This window comes from Phyllopteryx taeniolatus, chromosome 14, assembly GCF_024500385.1.
Source record: "Phyllopteryx taeniolatus isolate TA_2022b chromosome 14, UOR_Ptae_1.2, whole genome shotgun sequence".
Taxonomy (NCBI): Eukaryota; Metazoa; Chordata; class Actinopteri; order Syngnathiformes; family Syngnathidae; genus Phyllopteryx; species Phyllopteryx taeniolatus.
In genome coordinates, this window is record NC_084515.1 from 14,734,623 (window position 1) to 14,756,132 (window position 21,510).

Here is a 21,510-nt window from a genome sequence, read left to right on the forward strand (position 1 = left end):
CTTCCATTGGGCATGATCAGACTGGCTTATTTGAAATGCACAAGAGGGAAGCTGAGAAATCCAACACCATCAATGAATAGTGACCGGTTTCAGTTTGTGATCTGTGTTATTATACAACCATCACAGCACAGAGCAATTACCATATGTGGTCGGTCCTACTCTATGTGCATTGCCATGCTAAAAGAAATGGTAAATGTTACCGTGTGCGCACAGGCATTAGAGGAAGGAGACTTGTTCAATCGGTATAGAGCAACCACTGCAGGGCTTTTTCGGTGCCCCCCCCCCCCCCCCCCCCCCTTCAACATTTACGAGTCATGCGCTATTAATCTGTAAACTGTTTACAGTTTTCGAGCAGGTACTGGCTTCCAGCAGCCCGAGGGGAAAGACACAGAGATGAGCCAGGCTGAGACAGCAGTAAACACACTAGGTGGAGAGAAAACTCCTGTCCAAAAACCCATTGCAGCAACGTATACAGTATATATTTCTCTTACAGTTACTGGCAACTGTAAAACATGACAGCACTATGCATCAAAACACCAAGGTAGGCCTGGATGGAACTGGGTGAAAATGCAGTACATGACTAACACTAAAGAGAGACTTTAGGTCTAACAATTGTAATTGAGCCAAAACAGGCCCTAAACTTCACCCCCAAAAAAGCATTTCGGACAAGACAGTTCAGTGAGCAACAACCATTAACACAGTGCTTGGTTCTTGCTTTTCCTTTTTTTTTTTTTTTTTTAATTTATTTATTTCTATTTTTTTTTATTTAAAATGCAACATTGGACCAGTTGTTAAAGGAGAAATGTGAGCCACTGGATTACACTTAACTAATATTGTGCAGAGACGCATCACCAATCTATCCATTCTTTGGAAATGGTGGCCCTTCACCGCCACGCATCCAAATCATGGGTGTTGAATCTGTGTTGGGGCTGTTATGTAAATTATGCAAAATTCTGTGAAATCATTTCATACTTGATGGGTGGGCAAGCACTCCAAAAACCCAACTGTGTATAGAAGTAACTAAAAAGTCGATTTTACATAGGTCCCATTTAAGAATATACTACCCTGAACTCACATTCAAAGCAATAAGATGAGTCTAATGTTCGCTGCTAATACTAAATCCTACAAACGTGGTCTCTTGTTTTCAAAAGGCAGCAAAGATGTTTTATTAACATTGATTCCAGAAACATCTTTCTTAGGTTAATTGAAGACGGAATGCTTGTTTCTCTATATGTGCCCCGCGATTACGACGAGTTTAGGGTGTATTCGGCCTCTGGCCCAAAGTCAGCTGGGATAGGAGGATAATCAGCACAGAAAATGGATGCATGGGGTTATTAACTTTTGTTCGGGTATTATGCCGTTGAAGAGTCTTTCAGGGGTGTTTTGTTTTGACGTATTACAGTGGTTACCATAGTTTTACACTTATATGACCGTTAAGAATGTCAAAAGGTGACTTAAAATGCTGTCTGTACATTAATAAAGGTTTTATGATTAACAGTTTGACTCTGGAAGGAATTATTTCAATTTAAATTATTTCCTAAGAGGAAAAATGAAAAAGTAAGACAAATTTGATGAGTTATACGCAAATGAAAGTCATTTTTGCCCTTACCGCTGTTCTGTATAAATGACACTGACAACTCCAGGGGGATGAAATCAACACGTCAATTTTCCAACAGCTAAAAAATTGCGGGACACTATACTGTTGCTTCAACGGATATTGTATAAAAGGCTCTGAAGCAGCTATTTTGAAGTATTTCTGTGAAAAAAGGCAATAGATTACACTTTTTTAAATCTGCGCACACCAGGTCTCTCTTTCATATCCATAATCTGAAGTGCCTCATATCACAGCGCAATCTCAAAGCACTTTTTCCACCAAAAAACACATCAAGGATACTTTTTGAAAAGAAATAAGCATTCAATTGAAACAACCACCTTTACCACTAAAACACACACCAGGTGGGTAGTTTAGCCTTAGCCTGGGGGAAGAGATTTTCAGGGCGTTAGGACTTGTGGCCAGCCAGGCTCGCTGATATTGGAGGAGCTGGAGCGTGGAATAAAAGTAAATGGGCAAACTATAGAAGGGGACGTATATCTTCTTGTCTGTGGGGTGAGCGGGGAACAGAAAGTGTATTACACACGCACGCATGCACGCTCACGCACGCACGCACGCACGCACGCACGCACTCACTCACGCACGCACGCACGCACACACACACACACACACAACAGGGGCCCTAACACAGTCACGCTGCACTCCAGCATTTTTCATTTCCAAGTCCAGAGAGTCCTCCACTGAACCCCCAGCCACCCCACCCACCACCACCGCTCTCTCTCTCTCTCTCTCTCTCTCTCTCTCTCTCACCCGACTTTACAATCAGCATCTTGCTGCACAAACATAAACCACAACAAACTTTTTACGCTATTTGCAAGGAAGCAATTTCAAGTCCACCTCTGCCAGCCTTAGACCTTCTTTAAATAAATACACATTTTTAAGGTTGCAAGGTATGTGCATTGAATTGCTTAAGAGTGAGCCAAGGGGCAGATTGAGCGATTTATCAGTACCTCATCACAACACTTCTGGACAGGCTAGGTGAAAAGTACAGATTTAAAATGGTAGGAATATATACGCGAGTGGAGGGATTGCAAATAAATGCACGCCCCTCCCCTATTTATCTACCAATTCTTTTATTAGAGTCATTTTCTTTTTAGGACAGAAAAACAAAGCATTTCTTTTTTTTTTTTTAACAATCAGGATGAAACTCTCCATACTTTTAACTTTAATGTGCAATGTCTTTTTAGATTTTTTTTATGTGCCTGGTTGATGAGTCCGACTCTGAGGGAAAAGCGAGCGTTGACAATCTATTCGATTGGCTTGAGGCAGACGTTTCACAGTTCCTCACACCAATTAAAAGGATGCCAAGGAGGGAAGAGGGGAATGCTGTTCCGCGTAGGACTGCAAACACACTCATACACACAGCAAGATATTGAACCCTGACCCCAAACTGTCCATCAAGAACTCCAGATAATAAACATGATAATGACAGGGGTCCCTTTAACGTACTTGTGGGTGTGAAAACAAAACAAACAAACACAAAAAAAAAGCCATTGTGCGGGACACAGAAATGGCCACAGCCAAGGACAACTGCTAAACGCAAGATAGATAGACGCTTTAGGCCTGGAGCAACACCGAGTACATAAACAAAAGAACAAACGCTTTTCACAGTCTGTTGGGGAGATGGAACCACAGTATAAACCATTGAAGAATGACGCTGAGGTCAGAAGGAAGCCAAAAAAAAAAAAACCTGAGGTGCAAGGTAGCAGAAGAACAGTAGAACCTCCCAAGTCCAAGAGGTATAATTTGGAGTTGAACCAAATATTTAGGAGAAATTATGCCTCAAAAGTAGCCCGGTGTCTTCAAAGGTTGAGTGGTTTTACTTTATTTTAGTTGCATTTTACATTGATTAACGAGTAACAGTTAGGAATTAAAAATATTTTTAAAAGCCATAGAAAAATACGCAGAACACTGCATACAGAGTTAATAACGCTGGTGTGATGGGGACAGTTTATCCCCTATTGTGTTATGAAATTAGGACAACTTGGAAGTCAACCCGTCCACTGTAAGACTGTGCTCTGAAATCAAACACCAATGTGAAACGCACACTGAGCAGTTGGCGTTCAATTCCAATTAAACGTTTTGTCAGCAATACTGAATCAAACCAAAAAGGATCCCGGAGGTAAATACTTTTTCCACCTCTGTTATTTAGTTTGTGACCAACAAATGTACAAGGCTTGGCGCTTTGTGTAATCTACGCCTTAGTAAAAAAAGTTAAAACCAAAGTAAAAATGTGACATGGGAAGATTTGCTCGGACCCCCCTTGCAGATGGCAAGCAAATGTTGGCGCCGGATACGTGTCCCGTACCTTGGGTTCCCTCGCAGAGCGGCGTGGTGCAAGGCGTTGAAGCCGTTGTTGTTGGTGATGGTGACGTCGGCGCCCGCCTCCAGCAGCACGGACAGCATGTCGTCCCGCTTCTTGCTGATGGCATCGTGCAGGGGTGTGTCACCCTCTGAGTCCTGGACGGGAAACATTGTGTTAAAGGGACATTTATTAGTCGAAGAGCATAATTGCTTCGTAAGTCATTTTTAACTTACTGTTGCAATAGCAAGCTAAAACACCAATGCGCTTGCTAAATATGGTGTTTTTTCTTTATGTCTGTGTAGATTTTCAGTCATCCAGGTGAAGATAATCTGCAAAGGTTAAATCGAGGCAACTGGACTCTTGTTCGTTTAATTTGTTGTGTTTTTTCTTTTTTTCCCCAAAGATGTTCAAAAATGACATGCAATTATGCTAATAGGATAACGACATGGAACATTGACTTTTTAATAGCTTTAGCTTATATACAAATTGTTTGGTCTTTGGAGTGCCTTCCCACCCATCAAGTAAGTGTGATATATTTATTTTTATCAGCCTATTACTGAAAATGTGTCTTTGAGCAAGTCCTGAATTTTGTCAAATTGTGAGATTCAGATATTTTTAAATGAAAGCATGCAGCATTAATTTGCAGTCTGGACACGAATGGGTGATCTCCTTCCCTGGAGGGAATGTCTAACTCTCCAGAAGTCTCCTAAAACATCACAAAAACTAGCTAAATTTGTTTCTAATCACATTTTTAAAAAGAGTCACTGGAGGGGTCGGAAAAGTCGAAAACCCTTGGAACCTAGGCTGTGCTAAGAGCTGCCATTTTCAAGACACTGCAGGAACATACTGTCTGAAACACTTTGTCAAAGCTAAAGGGTAAGCAGAGCTGCATTAAGTTGCGTTGTCGGTGTAGATTGTCAGTCATCCAGGTCATGGTAAACTGCAAAGGCTGAATCATGGCAACTGGACTATTCTTGTTTGTTCAACAAATGATTTAAACTATTAATACAGGCAATTATAATATTATATTATTGGAGGGATGCCAAATACTCAAGGTTTTCCACTATTTGTGGAGGGGCTCGGTCCAGGGTTTAGTGTACTAATATTCCTGATCCGTGGCGTAGTTTGACGAAAGCGTGTCACAGACATGTAATTAAAACACCTGGGAACTGTTTTAAATTGTGTGTGGAGGGGAATCATAATTTGTCTCCTTTAAGTTGATCGATGTAATTCATATTACGCAAGCAAATAAATGGTGCTGATGGATACCTGGAGGCTGGGGTGGCAGCCAAAGTCCAGCAGCGTTTTGACCACCTGCAGGTGTCCCTTGTTGACAGCTATGTGCAACGGCGTCTGCCTGCGCTTGTTCCTAGCGTTCAGGTCAGCACCGCCCCTTTGCAGCACCTCAATGACTGAGCCCTCGTCACCAAACGCTGCGTGGTGCACCGCCCGATCCCCATCTTTGTCCTGAGTACAGTAAAACACCAGTAGTAAGATGCGGTGCGGCTTGGACGATAAAAGCTTTTTGTGAGTGATGCCAACCTCAGCCTCGAGATCAACGCTATGTTTGAGCAGAAGCTTGAGAACGTCCACGTGACCGTTCTGGCTGGCTGCCTGCATGGCCGTGTGTCCGGCACACTGCCCATTCACCTGAAATAAACAATCAAACTTCATTATCATGATCAATTATCTATGCACTCAATTAGCTGTGTACAGAGTATTTGCAGGTTTAAAGAAGTCGAACAATGAAACACTTTATGCGGAGATGGCAGACTAATTTGTCAAATTACTTACAAAGAATAGAAACTATATCGATGTTTATTGTGTGGCATTTTAAAGATCGTTAAACGGGATTAAGTGTCATATTAAGGAGAATTAGAATCACGTTTTCACACAGCGATCCATTGAAATGGGCACATCAGAGCAAGTGGCATCTGGCATTAAGCCTTTGCCTTTAACACAGAACCCAGCAAAGGCCGGGACTGTGCGTGCGTTCACACAGTGAAATAGATCCGGCAATTCGATGCGTGGCAACATCATCGTCTGGTTTTATGTATAAAAGCGGACAAATAAGTGACGTCAGGGGGTCCTCGGTTTATGACCGTTTCAATGGTGACGAAGTAACCCGAATACAGACCGCACGGTAGCCCGTCAGTATCTTGTCCTGACGCAGTAGTGAAATCGCAATAAGAAATTCTGAAACAAAACAAACAAATTCTTTGGCCGTAAATATAAAACAACAAAGGAAAAACATTGGGTGTAGTGGTAACGGAGCTTTCCTTATTGTGCACCCCGCAAACTGGTGTAGTTCATTGCATGCTGTTCGTAACCTCACAACCTCAGTTGTAAACCGAGAATCCCCTGTACTAGATATTAAATCTCACACCTGTCTACGGAATTCTCTTGCCTCTATTGTAGCTCTGATCCAAACTCTGAAGGCAGATTATTGCTGGTTGGACTTTGTCACGTCAGTGCCGTTTATATCTTAAAAATGCCGTATGTTACAGGCTGTGTCTGCACTTTATGAGCTCATTGCAAAAATTATTCTATTATAAATATTCATATGGACTCATTTGAGTCTTGTGACTCCCCGTGCTTGTCCTGACAGGCAGATCACGGTCAGGCTTTGTGTTCTCAGCTTTAAACAAATAGTTCTAATGAAAGACAGTAGGGCATATGACCCATCTTTAACGAACACACACACAGTTAATATGTCACGCTATGAGTGACGTTAATAGTGCAAACTAATTCTAACTAGTAACTACTCTACGCTGGGTTTCTCTGTGTGTCAAAAAGGAGTTTGCTGTGGCTTGAGGGCGAAGTCAGGCTGGAAACGACACACGCACGTCTCTACGAAACAGGTTTGTGCCGCAGTGCACACCAATGCGCTTAGTGCCTCCTCGGGGCCCTGCGGTAATACTCCTCAGATTGAGAAGGACACTTGAAGTGGGAGGATCTCAGGCCCTCTCCTAGGAGATACTTGGGCCCAATACGCTGCGATAACAGCGTGACGCAGTCGATAGCATTCTTGTGCCAATCACAAGCCTCTTTTGCACAGCGTCAAAGCCGTAACAGAGGACCAGGCTTCTATCCGCATTTAACTTTTACACAGAACCCAGCGAAGCAGGATATTGCTGCACCGGTGTGCACTTTGAAACAGAGACACAGAAACATCCCGCAATGAGATAATTACATGTTACATTCTGATACAACCTGCGGTTTGATTTTGTCCCTAGGTTCTGCGTCACTGCCACACTGTGTATATGCTACCCTGGGGTCAAATTCTGCAGAACTTTTACATTGACTATCATAGCTATGCAGATGACACACAGTTATATAGAGCAGTGTCTTCATACGACTACAGTTTGTCTGAGGTCTTGTGTCACTGACTAAAATAAATAACTGGATGAAACAACATCTCCTTCAATTAAACCACAACAAAACCGACAATTGTTTTTGGCAGTAAAGAACAGACGATTGCTATGAGTAAATACCTAGAATCACTCTCTTTAAAAACCACAGAACAAGTCCAAAACCTTTGTGTGCTGATAAGATTCCAATCTGACTTTCAGCGGTCATATCAAATCTATTCCTAAAACAGCCTTCTACCAGCTGAAGAACATATCCAGAGTGAAGGTTTGCATGTTCCAAGTAGACCGGGAGAAGCGTATCCATTCTTTTATCTCTAGTAGACTTGACTATTGTAACGGTCTTCCGACTGGACTATCCCAAAAGAGCATTAAACAGGTGCAGCTCATTCAACACGCTTGGGTTCTGACCAAAACAAAGAGATCAGAGCATATTACTCCAGTTCCAAAGTCTCTCCACTGGCTCCCACTCACCTGTAGAATAGACTTTAAAGTTCTGCCACTGGTCTATAAATCACTGAATGATTTAAGCCCTGAATATGAATACATTAAAGAATTGCTACTGATACATAAACCCAGTAGGACTCTGAGACCTACAGACTCAGGTCAGATAATGGAGCACAGAGCCCAAAGCAAACATGGTGAAGCAGCAATTAGCGATTATGCTGCAAATAAGTTAAAGAAATTGCCAACTGAAGTGCAGTTAGCCCCAGTTGTGAATATTTTAAGTCCAGGTTAAAAACTATTCTCATGCTTATGATTGAGCATTTTAGAGCATTTTCTTTTTCTTTTATTTTTTATGTAGGGTTTTTTTTTGTTGCTGTTTTTTTTTTTTTTTAATCCTAAACTATCAGAATCAAATTTTTTCTACTGTTTAATGCACAACATGTTAAAACGAGTCTGTCATCTGGTTTAAGATTGACATCTATGTACTTTGTCAATTGAATGAAAATTACCATAAATGGCATAAGGCTTGCAAAATGACTGGATCAGATTTGCGTGTATTTGTGAAAAAGTTAACTGATTAATTATGTACCTGCTCACTTGGTGGTTGCTACATGCCCACTCCCCTCTGGAAAAATTGCTGAGTGACAACACAGTTGCGCCTTGTGCAAAGCTTAAACTTTGTGCCACCTGCCAAACTCAGAGGAGTGGCAGTTCCTCACGCCAATGGCTTCAATTTATTTTGGGAGAAATTCCTAAGCATTTTCGAACCAGAATTGTGCTGTGTTTGGGCCCATTTCATGAAGGATGGCGTTGTACAGTAAGGTTTTACACACTGCTGGAAGTGCATTTCCAGGTTTGGGGCGAGCAAGCCAGCTGGGCAGCTGTCGCACCACCAAGCCATGCAAATATATTATTATCTAAAAGCATGTGTTGTGTTTTACAACGATTTTTTGCGTCAAACGTGTGTCTTACGATTTAAGCACAAATATGTGAATGAGGCCAATTGTGTTTGTGATGTCTTCAACATCGAGTGAAAATAAACACAACAGCCCGCAAAATCCAGCTGAGTCCCTGTCTTATTCATTCCCTGCGCCTGTGAGTGCGGAAAAAAAACTGGGTTAAGCCTCGAATTTGGAGGCCATAAACTTTTGCCCTTCAGCAGCCAGCTGGGCCTCCCGCGCGCGCTTGCCATCCCAGGTCCAAAGGCTAACGAGTGGGATGACTAATATTTTCGAAATGCTAAAAAAAGAGAGTATTTTTCCTCAATTAAATCGGTATTTCAAGAAGAAATTACATCCAAAGCCCGAGGCTGCGAGCTAAACCTCAACACATTAAAATGCACAAGCCAGCTGTAAAAAAACGAAGTGCCTCATGGTTATTATTGAGAAATATAATATGAGCATGTATAGCTGATGATTGGGGGAGTGGGGAATGGCTCCCAAAGTGCCAACTTTCATTTTCAACAGCAGCCCGTTTAGGCTGGGCCCAAACTATATGCGCCCCCGAGTGGTAACAAAACAGCACTTACGTCAACGTCTGGTCTCTTCAAAATGTCCTCCACCTTGGCCAGATCTCCATTGGCTGCCGCCTTGACCAGCTCCTCGTTGATGTCGCCGGACTCCTGCGTCTCGAACAGTTTCTTAAGCAGCTGGGAGAGACGCTCTGGACAAACAGGAATGGGGGAAAACATCATAAAGCCTCGCAGTGTCAAAGTCATGGCATACAGGTAGCGCTGGCACGAACCTCCGGATGCGTTGCTAACAGCGGAGCCCGAGGGAGCAATCTTGGTAACGGCGGCAGGATTGTACGTCCACGACGTCCCGCACACCTCCACCTTCAGGTCGCTGTCGGAGTAGATCTGTTGCACGCGGCCCACCTTCCCCAGGGTCTGTTGATAAATGTTGTGACAAAACTCATTAAATTAGTTGTCTTAGGGCTATGTGATATAAACGTACATACAGAGAGAGAGAGAGAGAGAGTGCAAGACAGAATGGTAAAATAATGTAAAAATAAGGGTGGAAGGCGTGAAAATGAGACAAAGCTCACAGCAAAAATAAAACCTGACAAATAACAATAAAACATCACCATATGTTATTATTAAAAGGACAATCCATTTTAGTGATGAATTAAAAAAAAGGGACACATCTCAACTTCGGAAGCTATTCAGCATCCCCGTAGCAAACCCTCAACAGAGAATGTCTCAATTCAGATCAGGAGAGACACTTTGGAGTTTGTCGAGCTTTGTGTGTGCTGGTCATCAATAACAAGGACTGCTCAGGCTCATTAGGTAGAGACAGGTGGCATCTTGCAGTAGATAAATTGCTATTAGTTACATCAAAGATTCTGGACACCAATGACGCTTCATGATAAAAGGCGCCATTGAAAAAATACATTGGTCTTAAAAAACAGCCCGCTTTGAAGGGCGGCTGTCAAATGGGCGCCAGTAGCAAGGGGAAAATTGTACATTTCCTCAAAAATTGTGATTTCCACTGTGGCCAAACCAAAATGCATGAAAAAGAAATGAATCGAAGAGGATTAAGCTGATGAGTACATCACAACAGCGTAGCAATCCCCATATCCGCAATGCGGGGACAGGGGTGTGACGTTTAATGCTTGGCACTCATGACACAGCAATTGTCGCTGTTCGATATGTTTTTTGTACCAGACCTTAGCTCTGATGTGACAATATTGCAAGAGAGGCTAAACTAGCACATGCTACGGAAAATTGACTTTTTAATGGCTTGTATACAAATATTTGGGTCTCTGGAGTACCTGCCTTCCTGTCAAGTGTGAAATTAAACAACAAAGTAAATATTTTATTATCAGCCTATATCTGTGTTTGTGAGCGAGTGGAAACGCCATTCATTTGTAGTCTAGACCCGAAGGGGTGAACATCTCCTGCCCTGGAGGAAGTCTCACAGTCTCCAGAAGTCTCCTATACACCACAAAAAGCAGTAGATTTTTTTGCTCATCATTTTTTGGAAAAATAGCCGGAAATCTCGCTTAACATAGCACCAAAGTTGCTAAATTGACAACACAGAATAGCCGCTTGCTTTTTTCCATGGTAACGAAAAGTCGTACTTAGCATTTGCATGAGAATCAATCTCGCCTCCTGACAAAACAAAGTGAGTTCAACCAGAGAGTAATAAGTGGGTATTTAGTTTACTGGAATTCTTTATTCTTTGTGTATTCTGACGGAATAATGTAAGAGATGTTTTAAGACACCTGAGAACTGTTCTAAACATATAAACTATATACAGAAAAAACATTGACTTACTGAGCTGGTCTTTCACCTTAAAAATATTTTCGAACTGATAGCATGCACATTTTCTCAAATTGTCAGGGATTAAGGAAAACGTCTGGATTTCTAATATGCATCTACGCTGCTTTGTACATACCAATCATCAGGCCAAATTTGAGCTTTTTTTTCCCCCCTTTCCGACAAAGCCAGGAATGGCCCGGTTTTTGGAAGACTTGACAAGATTATCCTGTGCGATTATCCTGTGGTGTTGGGATTTGTTAAGAAGGATATTTCCTGCCCCGACCGAGCTCCTCGCAAAATGGTTGGGGTGACAATCGTAAATGTTAAACCGGTTCAGTATTTCTAATTGCAAATCCTTATGTGCGTGGTTGGGCCGAGCCACAGACTCAGATTTTGTGGCACAAAACGGAACGATAGCTAAAAAGGAAACTCACTGAAACTCGTGCTGTTGCCGGAATCAAAAAGAATTACTTTAATTGGCTCTGTTGAGTGTTTGTATAATGTGTCTAACAAGTCATTTACCACAATAAAAATGACAATGAGTGTGCCATTGCTATGCAGTTGCCAGAAAAGCTACCAGCTAGCTTAGCTTCTTCCATTTCTTCTTCTTCTACTACTCTCTCTTTGTATTTTCCAGCAGTCAGGATGCCTTGTGGCACCATCCTGCCTTTAACAGGTCAGTCCCAATGTGTTTTGACAGATGTTGTTGTGTGTGTTGGTTTGTCATCACGATTACGGCACACACAGTGACTTTTTGGGGTCTTTTGGGTACATTTAAAGACTGGGTTATACAGATGTTAAACATCAAAATGCGTCCCCCCCCCGCTTAAGCAAAAAGACTTACAGGAAGCATGGCCTCTGCCCATTCTCCGTGGCCTTTTTGTAGCAGCTTGATGCGGTCAATGTCATAGCAAATCTGAACCAGGTCGCCCACCAGGAACTGGGAAGCGCCTCCCTCCGCCCCAGCGGCTACTTCGCCGCTACGTACCACATTGGCTTTCGTTAGTACGGCGGGGTTGAATGTCCACCTGTGGAACGGAAATTTTACTTCATTGACACATCCCATTTAATTTCACTTTGAATAACAAAATCTGAGCACTCACCTGTTCCCGCTGGGATACTGCACCACGATGTCGTGGTCTTCGTCGATGCCGCACACTGTGCCGGTGGTGGTGAGTGTCTCGAACATGCCGTCGGTCCAGCCGCCGTGGCCGTGCTGCAGCGACTGGACGATTTCCAGGTCCAAGTCGATGTTGACTAGGTCTCCGATCTGAAGACCGCCGGGGTTCCTGTTCCCATTCTGCTCGCCTGTGAGGCACAAAAAAATGAAAGCTATTTATCAAAAGATGTATTTCCAATCACTAGAATTACATCAGAATAACAATTTTTACACAACTTGGGGTGAAATGTTGTTACAAAACCATAAATTACATAATGTAATATTTACTGCATGAAAGGAAATATTACACACATTAATGGCACCATTTAACTTTAAAGTCGTATAATTTATGTATGGCATGAGAGAAAAAAATACAAATAAAACTCATACGGAAACTGTATTGAAACCAAGCAACTAGGTGGTGCTACCACCTAGTGGCCATGCATGCTTCCCTACATCAGAACCTCCCCTTGCTGCCCTTGGATTTGTTTCAGCACAGCAATAGTTGAGAGAAGTAGCCTGATAATGCCAAAGAACGGTCCCACATGGCTTACTTACCCAACACGGGACAGTGGTCTCTGTAAAAGGAACCTCCTTTGGCGTCCTGAACGCATTTCAGGTCCGACTGCAAGAAACAAGAAGCAGAGTCAGTGGCCCATGGGAGTTCTACCGCCCGAAGGGCACAAGCATAAATAATAAAAACACAGATGGCAGACATTTAAAGTTGCTGCTGTAGGAATGTGTTTGCTCAGAGCAATAATATCAGCAACATGGCGGAGAGGAGAGTCAGTGAAAAGCTACGTTGCTGCGACACAATGTGAATGTGTTGCAGAGTTGAAGGGAAGAAGCAGTATTCCTGTTGTGAGAACATCCTATTGTAACAAGCCAACCGGACACATTTTAACTTAGGATTGTGTGCACAGACCCTTTATTTTAGATACATTTAAACAAAATGTGCATCTAAAGTCGGAATAGGCCCCTCCGATATATCAGTGAAGCAAGCAACGACTCTAACTCTGTGATTTGCTTTTTCTTTGGGACACTTATTCCAATTCCAAAAGAAGTAAATCATGTTAAGAGAAGAATGTTATAAGTTGCATGAAGTCAGAAGACTTGCATTCAGACACAGCACAGTGAGCCTCCAGCAGTGACCCAATACTTTTGTCACCATACCCATCTATTGTTTTTCAACAATGGTTAAACTTCTTTTTACGCCTCACTTCAAGAAAGGAAAGGAAAGGTACTATTGAGATGTGAAGCACCTTCATTGTGACTGTTAAGATTGAGCATTTTATTCCTTCCTGTTAAAATAGATAGCGCTTAACTTTTTTTTCCACACTTGAATGACAGTTAAGGATGATACATGGGCTGTTGAGATTCAAACCCTCTCAAGCGTGAGGCACAAGTGTTGAGTGAGGTGCAACTGCGAGGCAAATCACCTTTGTTATCAGATAGAGTTTTATTGGTTTGTCTTTTTATTATCGGTGGTTAATTTAGTTATACGCTTGTATGACAGTTAAGAATGTTACCTAAAACATTGGCTGTACTGTTAATAAAGGCTTTATAATAGAGATTGTTCGGCCCGCAAACTGATTATTTCTAGTGCCCTTTTTTCCTATAGGAACAGATTTTGCTCAACCTTAGAGGTTCAACTGTATTAGAATAGCAAAATGACAAATCGGTTATACAACCAGAAAACCCGGTTGGCTTCTTTCACTAAAGAAGATACAGATGGCTTCCACCTCCGGCTGCTTGTGCATACAATGGGGGCCAAGCCCAGTGTGGGTCTCACAAAGGCTTCGGCGGGGGGGGAATGAAGAAATAAAAAATAAGGGGTCCCCACTCTGCGGCCAAACACAAAAGCCACCGGACAGCTGATGTATTGAAGGACGGCGTGTCTGAATGTGTGTGCGTGTGTGTGTGTGCTCACCATTCCTTCAAAACCGACACGGTAAAGGTTCTTGGCCCCATTGTCCCATAGTACGTAGGCAGCGCTATGGGGGCTGGCTGCACTCCAGTCCTGAATCTCAGTCACCTGTTAAAGAAGAAGAGCAATTGCAACTATCTGACATATTCATTTTTGCACAGCTGTAACGTGACCACACCAGACTTTACTTCACCCAGCGTCAAAGGATGAATTCAGTATGTGTGTATTGAGAAATGGTGGTACGAGAAGAAGAATGTTCACAGAAAGTAGGTGGACTAATTTAAAGAAGACTGGCGGTCTAAGTACATTTGCCTAGTGTTAAACGGGGTACACACATACACATGTAACGCGCATTTAAGTGCATCTGTTTGTGCGGGTTTATAAGAAGGCGCAGTGAGTGAAGATGAAGAGTGCGACTTTAGCTTCTCATGCTAGCTGCCATATGCTTGGTGACTTGTGGTTACAAGGTAGAGTATTACTAGATTAACAATTTCCATTATTATAGCAGTTGATTTTTTTTGACAATAATGATATTGAAAAGTTGCTTAACGCTATTATGTGGTATGACAAACATACCCATTTAAGGTTTAAAAATCTACAAAAACATTTCTCAAATGTATAAAGAAATAAAAACAAGAAATTCTGGCCATATTTTTGTTCTTTTCTTATTTTTATTGTATACATTTTTTTAAAAATCATCAACATGCATGTAGCTTTTTGGTCTAAAGAAACAAACATAACAGAGGGACCATATGCTTGTCATGTGTTGTCAAACGGTAGAATATTGGGTTTTAACTTTTTTTTAATTTTTATTTCATTGGTGGTTGATTGTTTTGGCAATTAATAATTTTAAAATGTTACTTAACCCTCCTGTATAGTGTTAAATTGATCAGTTTAAAACAAAATCTAAAAATCAAGGACATTTTGAATATTTAAAAAATAATAAAATGAGATAAACTTCCAACTTATTTTTCTTCTTTATATATTGTTGCATATTGTATTTATTTATGACATATTTTAAATTTCAAACAACAGGAGGGATTTGTTATTCCAAATCGTAATGATGTCAATGGTGAGTTTTAGTTATTGGAAGTTGACCAAATCAGGTCAGTGAATGGATTGTGGTACTAGACTAATAATAAAGTAAAGAAAGTGCCATGAGATAAATAGCATCAGAGTAAATTAATTTATTCATGAAAAACGTGTGCCCCAAGTAAATGCAGAAGCCTATCTATTACCAGCCCCTCGCAGAGGTAATTGATTAATGGGTCTAGTTAATATTAGGGCTAAGCTAACAGTGCATCTGAGCAGCGGGACATGCGATAATGGTTTTCGGTGGGAGGGGTTGGCGGGGTGCGATAACTGCTGCCGGCGTCATAAAATAGTGATGAGGTATGCCATTAAATAACACAGCAAAAGTCCTAAATTGCCGAGAGGGGCTCTTAAAATATGCTCGGGACCAGAGCCGAGTCAATGTCAGTGTATAGTACAGATACCGAACAACAAGTGCAACCTCATCTGTCACCGGAATGACTTCATAACGACTTTTACGCGCAGCATTAGTCAGGATTAATATGAATCAGCGAGATGAAAGGCGTCGTTATCTAAGACCAATACGTAATTCAAAAGGAAGGCTTCCATTCAACACGTTTTTGCTTACTGCCACGCTTGAAAAATACATACATAAAGGCTTACTTTAGGTATACGTAATCTTTAAACAGATACAGCAAGGGTCACGTGTTTCGCTGTATGGACAGCAACACTGTCGTAGAATCACGTGTGTTTTGGAGACATCTTACTGGCCCGTACGTTACCTTTCCTCGCCTTCCGTTGCCTCCATCCTGGTCTTCCCACTGCCAGTCGACACCTCGCACTACCCGGCCGCCAGTGAAGATCCCCCTGGCAGTGATTTTCTTTGACTTGCGCCTTGACTCCAGCAGCACTCTGCCCACACCGAGAAAAATACCCCATTGAGTCACTCGGGTTTTCCTAAGAAGTTGTGCCCGAGTGTGACACATTTTAAAATACATATCCTATGTTGATATGTCGCTTATGTCAGTTAAGGTGCCAAACTGGAATCGGACTTCAAATGGGAAATCTTAAGGTGACAGAAGCCATAAAGGACACATTGGTTTCTTTTTCCCCGCCACAATTAATACAGTTCGCACTCGCAGTTTGTCAAGAATCAAGAATTATGGCACCCTTTTCACCCTCTTTTTCATGACTTGCAGAAATTCATCTGTTTTAAGAGGGCGATCCTATCTTATGCAAATGAGCTACTGCTCACCCCACTGCCCTCTACCGCGCGGTGTGCCAAAGTTATGATGACTTTCGTTGCCACGACATACAGAATGATCATGTATTTTCACTTGTGGAGGCAGCACTTCATCACCAAGCCCCTGAACACTTGTCAATTGGTCATGTTTCCGTGTAGTCCTATCGTTCCTTGAAAATGGCAGATTTTCACCCAGCAGCCAAATCACAGGCAGAGAAACTGGGGACAGAATTATATGAATTAGACGTACTGTTACACCACAATGCGGCTAATTGCAGAATGGCTCGCTCGCGGACACATTCTCAGAAATATGAAGATAACGAGAGTCAATCACATCCAGACACACAATACTTTGATGTTGGTCAACGTATAATAAAATATTTGTAAGAATTCCTTTGCAGGAATAATCATGCTAGTGATAGCACATTAAAAAAAAAATAAAAAAAAAGTAACACAATGCCACTGCAAAGACGCTATGGCAGCTGGACAGTGGCGGTCCACCACTGTGAACCACTCCCTCCTCAGAATGGACTGAAAGAATCTAATGTGGTGTAAAAAAAAAAAAGAACAAAAATAACACCACCCCACCACCCCCACCGCCACATCCTCTTTGGCAGACTAGTGTGATCCGGGGGGCGACCTCCGCAGCCATTGTGCTGTGTGCGCCGTCTGTCTCGAGGGGGAAATGAAGTTGTACTCGCTTGAAAAAGTCGCCGTCTGTTGGGCCATGTGTTCCTCTGTGTTGGGATGCTGGCTGGATATAAAAGAAGCATCAGTGTGTGTAGAAAATAATCTAAGGCAAGTAAGCCAACTCAACCGCGGAGAGCACCAGTCATTATTAGGTGGGAGGCCTTTAAAAAAATATATATATATATAATAATAATAATAATAATAATAACAATAATAATAAAACTAGTGCATATATCCTATTTCTACAAATAAACTTGTGGGAAATCTCGTGAGACTGCAGCTCAGCATCTAATTCCACAAGGGTGTTTTGCTTTTTCTTTGTCTTTTACGTTTTGTGTGATTTCACCACAGATGTGTACAACTGATGATGGCATGGAGGAAAATTCTAACGATGACCACTGAAACACCATCATCCAGAAACACTCACATCCGCCACACGTGCGACCCCCGCCCTCCTGTGCCATTATGGCAAAGCCAAAAGGTAAGCAGATCTGCACTGAGCTTTGGTGGGATGCAAAGTTTAGTTAACAATGCTAGTTTCTGAAAACAACGCTAGGTTCTGCAAACTCGCCATTGGCCCAGCAGTATTTGGGACGGGGTATATGGTCGCTCACTTGCATGACACAGGGCTGGCCCCTCAGAATGGCCCAATTCCAGCATGACAGGAAATAGAAACTGTTTTAAACTGTGAAAAAAAAAATGCATGTCTCCTCTGGGTTATTTCTTATGGTAAGTACTAAATATTGTTTTGAAATGAGGACGAAAGCCAAGCAGCGTCACTGGTTCCACTTTGGCGGTTGCGCCACGTATGGGAATCGCTGGCTTAATGCTGCGTCCCAAAAATTTGAAGCGAGGCAAGTTTGTTGCCTGGCAACTGGGGGCTGGGAGCACACAGATAGTGTCTGCTTGTGAGGAAAGGCGCACTCACAAGATTCTAAAACATCACGTAAACACAGATACGCAAATTAAGGAGTAAAAGGGAGGGACACACTAAACACATTGCATTGTAACACAATCCTGTGTCTATGTTTTGTTTTGTTTTGAAGCACAGTCCGCTTAACCAACCTCTCGCTGCCCGGGGTGGTGATCCTGTAGAAGCGGTGTCTCAGGTGATGTTTGTCGCCATGGTAACAGGTTGTGCAGAGGTCGTAATTGGTGCACTCAGCACATTTCCACCGAATGCCAATGATGGGCTGCTGACGGCAGGTGTCACACATTGTTCCGTCGTGCTTGATGCCTGCGAGGCAAGGAGGAGTGTTGGTGCGTTAAGTGGATGTGTGGGTGCGAGTCGCTGCACATGAACACCACTGCGAATATTTTCACACACCCCTGAACCTAAAATATACTATAACCTTTACAGGCGTACTTAATGTAACTCAACTTTTGAATATGGAACAGTTCAATATTTCATTACTTTTTGCACAACCGGTTGTTTTGTAACAAGAAGCGGAACGGCAAAATGTACAGGTGTTTGATCCATGAATCGACCAATTCATTTTCTGGTTCACTCAGGCGGTTAAGATCGCCACATGCGACAGTGGCGACAGTCTCAGTTCAATCACCGGCAAAGGAGCGCGGGCAACGGACCATTCGCCAACAACATCTCCCAGATGTGGCGTCCTTGAGCCAGACACCGGTACCCTGAGCTGTTACCCGGGCGCTAAGCTAGCCCCCTGCTCCAGTGCGTGCGACAAACTGTATACGTTTGCAGTGTTCACTACAGTTATAGGTTAAAAGAGGTCCTATTCCGTGAATATGCATGCATGACTCTTCTTCTGAACAGCCCTCTTCATCATTCTGTTGAAATGTTGACATGAGACCAAGCCCTCGCCAGGCTTCAAACAGGATGTTCTCAGAGGGAAGTGGGTACTGCGCTTCGAGAGTTACAGTGTGTCACCAGAAGGATGTAACAGAGATACAAAGAGACTGGAAGAGTCACAGAAAGCAACTTAAGTGAACGTCTTTGTCAATGTACTACATTTTGGTTTAACTGTTCAACTCAAATCGACTGTATATTTAATTGTGTGTTGAATAGACAAAAATGAATTGCTGTACTTGCCGACTGTCCCACTACAAAATACAAGCGTACACATTCCATTTAGTTTATTGTCTGGCGGTCTTTCGGTCGGCTGCGTCCATCTAGGCCCAGTAAACAAAACAACTACTCGCACTCCATCCGACTTGACTGACTGAGACGGTGGATGTGTACTGTAGTCGAAGAAGACGTTACCTGTAGGAGCACTGTCTAATATCCTCACGTCGTAGGCTCCAGAGCAACGGTAGTTCGCAGCGGTGCCGTTATCCCAGACGACCACAACCTCCTCGGGACTTTCAAAACTCCTGACGGTGCCGACGTGCCCCTCTCCGCCGTCCTGCTTGCCCCACTTCCAGTCGGGTCCCCGGACCACTCTCGCTCCGACTCCTTCCATCATGGCTCGGTTGTTCCTGCCGGTGGTCATTTATGAAACGAAGACGGGAGGGAGAAACAAAAAGCCCCAACGAATCTTTTGGAGTTAGCGAGCGAGCTAGCTGGCTACCAGGCGGCGGCGGGCTGTTTTTGAATGTCCACAACAGAAGCCACACAGCCCCGCTAAGCTGCTTAAGGAGGTCGGGTCTTCTTTTGCCAAACAAACGCTGCATTCGTCGAGCACCCCTGGAAATGGGGAACGTAATTACGAGGAAAGCTGGCGAAGCGGCGACATTGTTTGTTGAGCTGACCCTCGCCGCCTCAAGAATGCTAACCTCTTCAACTTAGCAAGCTAAGCTAAACTGAAGCTAGCCCCAAACCCCTCCTTGCACGATCCAAGTCTTTGCCGTTATACTCGCTCTTTTTTTTCTTCCTATCCAAATTGTTTCGTTCGTGCGCAGATTATTCACCTGAAGGTGTTTTGGCTTTGTCGGCCCTGCAGACGGTCTTCTGTCTTGTCTACCCCTCTCCCTACCCCCCCCTGCTGGAGCCAAGTCAGAATAAACCCGCCGCCATTATTGTCAATCATCAACAACAACACAACAACTCGCTTGACGGAGATGGACGGAAAAGCACGAAGGAGACACGACAACGACCACGCGCGTTCCCGGCGGCGTGCTCGCGCATTCCGCATTTGTTTTGCGAAGTTCACGTGCCAGGCAACGGGGGACTCAAGGAGGTTTAGGGGTGCGCAGATAAATTGCATTGTTTTGTACATTTTAACGCAATTTTATTGACACGTTTTTGGGGGGAGAAAAGCATGATACTTTTAGGGAAAGTCCTCTTAAATAACCTTTATCAGATTTGATAGTTTTGTCACAGACATTTCCAAAAACTGTTTGTGTTTTGCTGTTTCTCACAGGGTTCTGGAAAAGGTCAGAGGAATGTTGAAATGTTTATTTTGAGCCTTAAACTATGTTTAATAAATGTAATTGTAATAAATACAGCAAGTGTCATGTGATCGACATTAATAATATAGTGCAATATAGTCTGACTGCGCAGCATAACATAAGCCATACGAAGAGTGAGTAGTTTTTCTTTATTTGTAATTTTTATTAGGCAGTGGTTGTCTTATTTTTACACTTGTAGGACAATTGAAACGCTTCTTACAATTTTGCACAATAAAGGTTTTATGATGGTGATGTCGCTGACTTTACATTACTTCATATTGGAAAAAAATAGTACACTTTTTATTATTTTAGTTCAATTGGAATGTTTACTGACAAGAATCTTGAGATTATTTCTATTATACTGGTTCAATATATAAATAAATCAATTAAGACCATTTATTGGGGCTGAGTTTGCCTGATTTTTATTTTTATTTTATTACAAAAAAATACATTGTTTACATTGTGGTACGGTTGGGCAACATTTGAATTCGCCTCTTCCTATTTATGCACTATTTTAAAAAATGAATAAATCAGGAGTTACAATTTACTAGACACTTGAGTATTTTATTTTCACTAAATACTTACTCTTAAGTAATTATTTGGAGGACTACTTTGAACTTTCAGTTGAGTCATATTATTCTAAAGTAACAACACTTTTCAGGGGCGATTCTAGGATCAGAGGTTTAGGGGTTCTGGGATTCATTTTAGGTGAAAGGGGGGACTAGAAATGCCGGAACAAACCATTTTTCGAGGCAGGTACTGTGGTTTTACACTTTTCTAGGTTGCCTTAAAAAACATACAGTTTATTTATTGATGTTTTGATATAAAATTGTAGGGGTGCTGGGGATTTATTTTTACCCGCCAAAAAAAAAAAAAAAAAAGGGCTAGAAATGCCTATGATGTTCAGTGTGAATGTGCACGGTTGTTTGTCGACCGGCAGGAAGTCCCTGGTGGACTCTGCCGGGATAGGCTCCAGCTCACCCGCCTCACCCAAAATAGGACAAAGAACTCGAGAAAATGGATGGCCGACTGCAGGGTGGTCTAGTCCCTGAAGCACTGCAGGGGCATGGAGGGGTCGACGTTTATCTGGCCAAACAGCGCCATCGCT

At 42.5% G+C, this 21,510-nt stretch overlaps 1 protein-coding gene across 7 annotated transcripts in view; it reads right to left on the reverse strand.

Moving 5' to 3' along the window:
- Window positions 1-20,171, reverse strand: part of mib1 (MIB E3 ubiquitin protein ligase 1) — a 62,527-nt gene extending 42,356 nt beyond the window's left edge. For 4 of the 7 annotated variants that reach the window (XM_061796931.1, XM_061796930.1, XM_061796929.1 and 1 more), the window contains exons 1-12: window positions 19,276-20,171; window positions 18,111-18,282; window positions 15,895-16,024; window positions 14,084-14,188; window positions 12,712-12,778; window positions 12,098-12,302; window positions 11,839-12,022; window positions 9,476-9,620; window positions 9,261-9,394; window positions 5,460-5,567; window positions 5,187-5,384; window positions 3,921-4,072 (exon numbers count right to left, since the gene is read on the reverse strand). In XM_061796931.1, coding sequence (XP_061652915.1) covers window positions 3,921-4,072; window positions 5,187-5,384; window positions 5,460-5,567; window positions 9,261-9,394; window positions 9,476-9,620; window positions 11,839-12,022; window positions 12,098-12,302; window positions 12,712-12,778; window positions 14,084-14,188; window positions 15,895-16,024; window positions 18,111-18,282; window positions 19,276-19,504 — 1,829 coding nt within the window. In that variant the 5' untranslated portion in view covers window positions 19,505-20,171. Of the gene's footprint in view, window positions 1-3,920; window positions 4,073-5,186; window positions 5,385-5,459; window positions 5,568-9,260; window positions 9,395-9,475; window positions 9,621-11,838; window positions 12,023-12,097; window positions 12,303-12,711; window positions 12,779-14,083; window positions 14,189-15,894; window positions 16,025-16,428; window positions 16,681-18,110; window positions 18,283-19,275 lie in introns of those variants that run through there. The other 3 variants (XM_061796927.1, XM_061796926.1, XM_061796932.1) reach the window with 2 other exon arrangements.
- Between the last annotated feature and the right edge of the window lie 1,339 nt (window positions 20,172-21,510).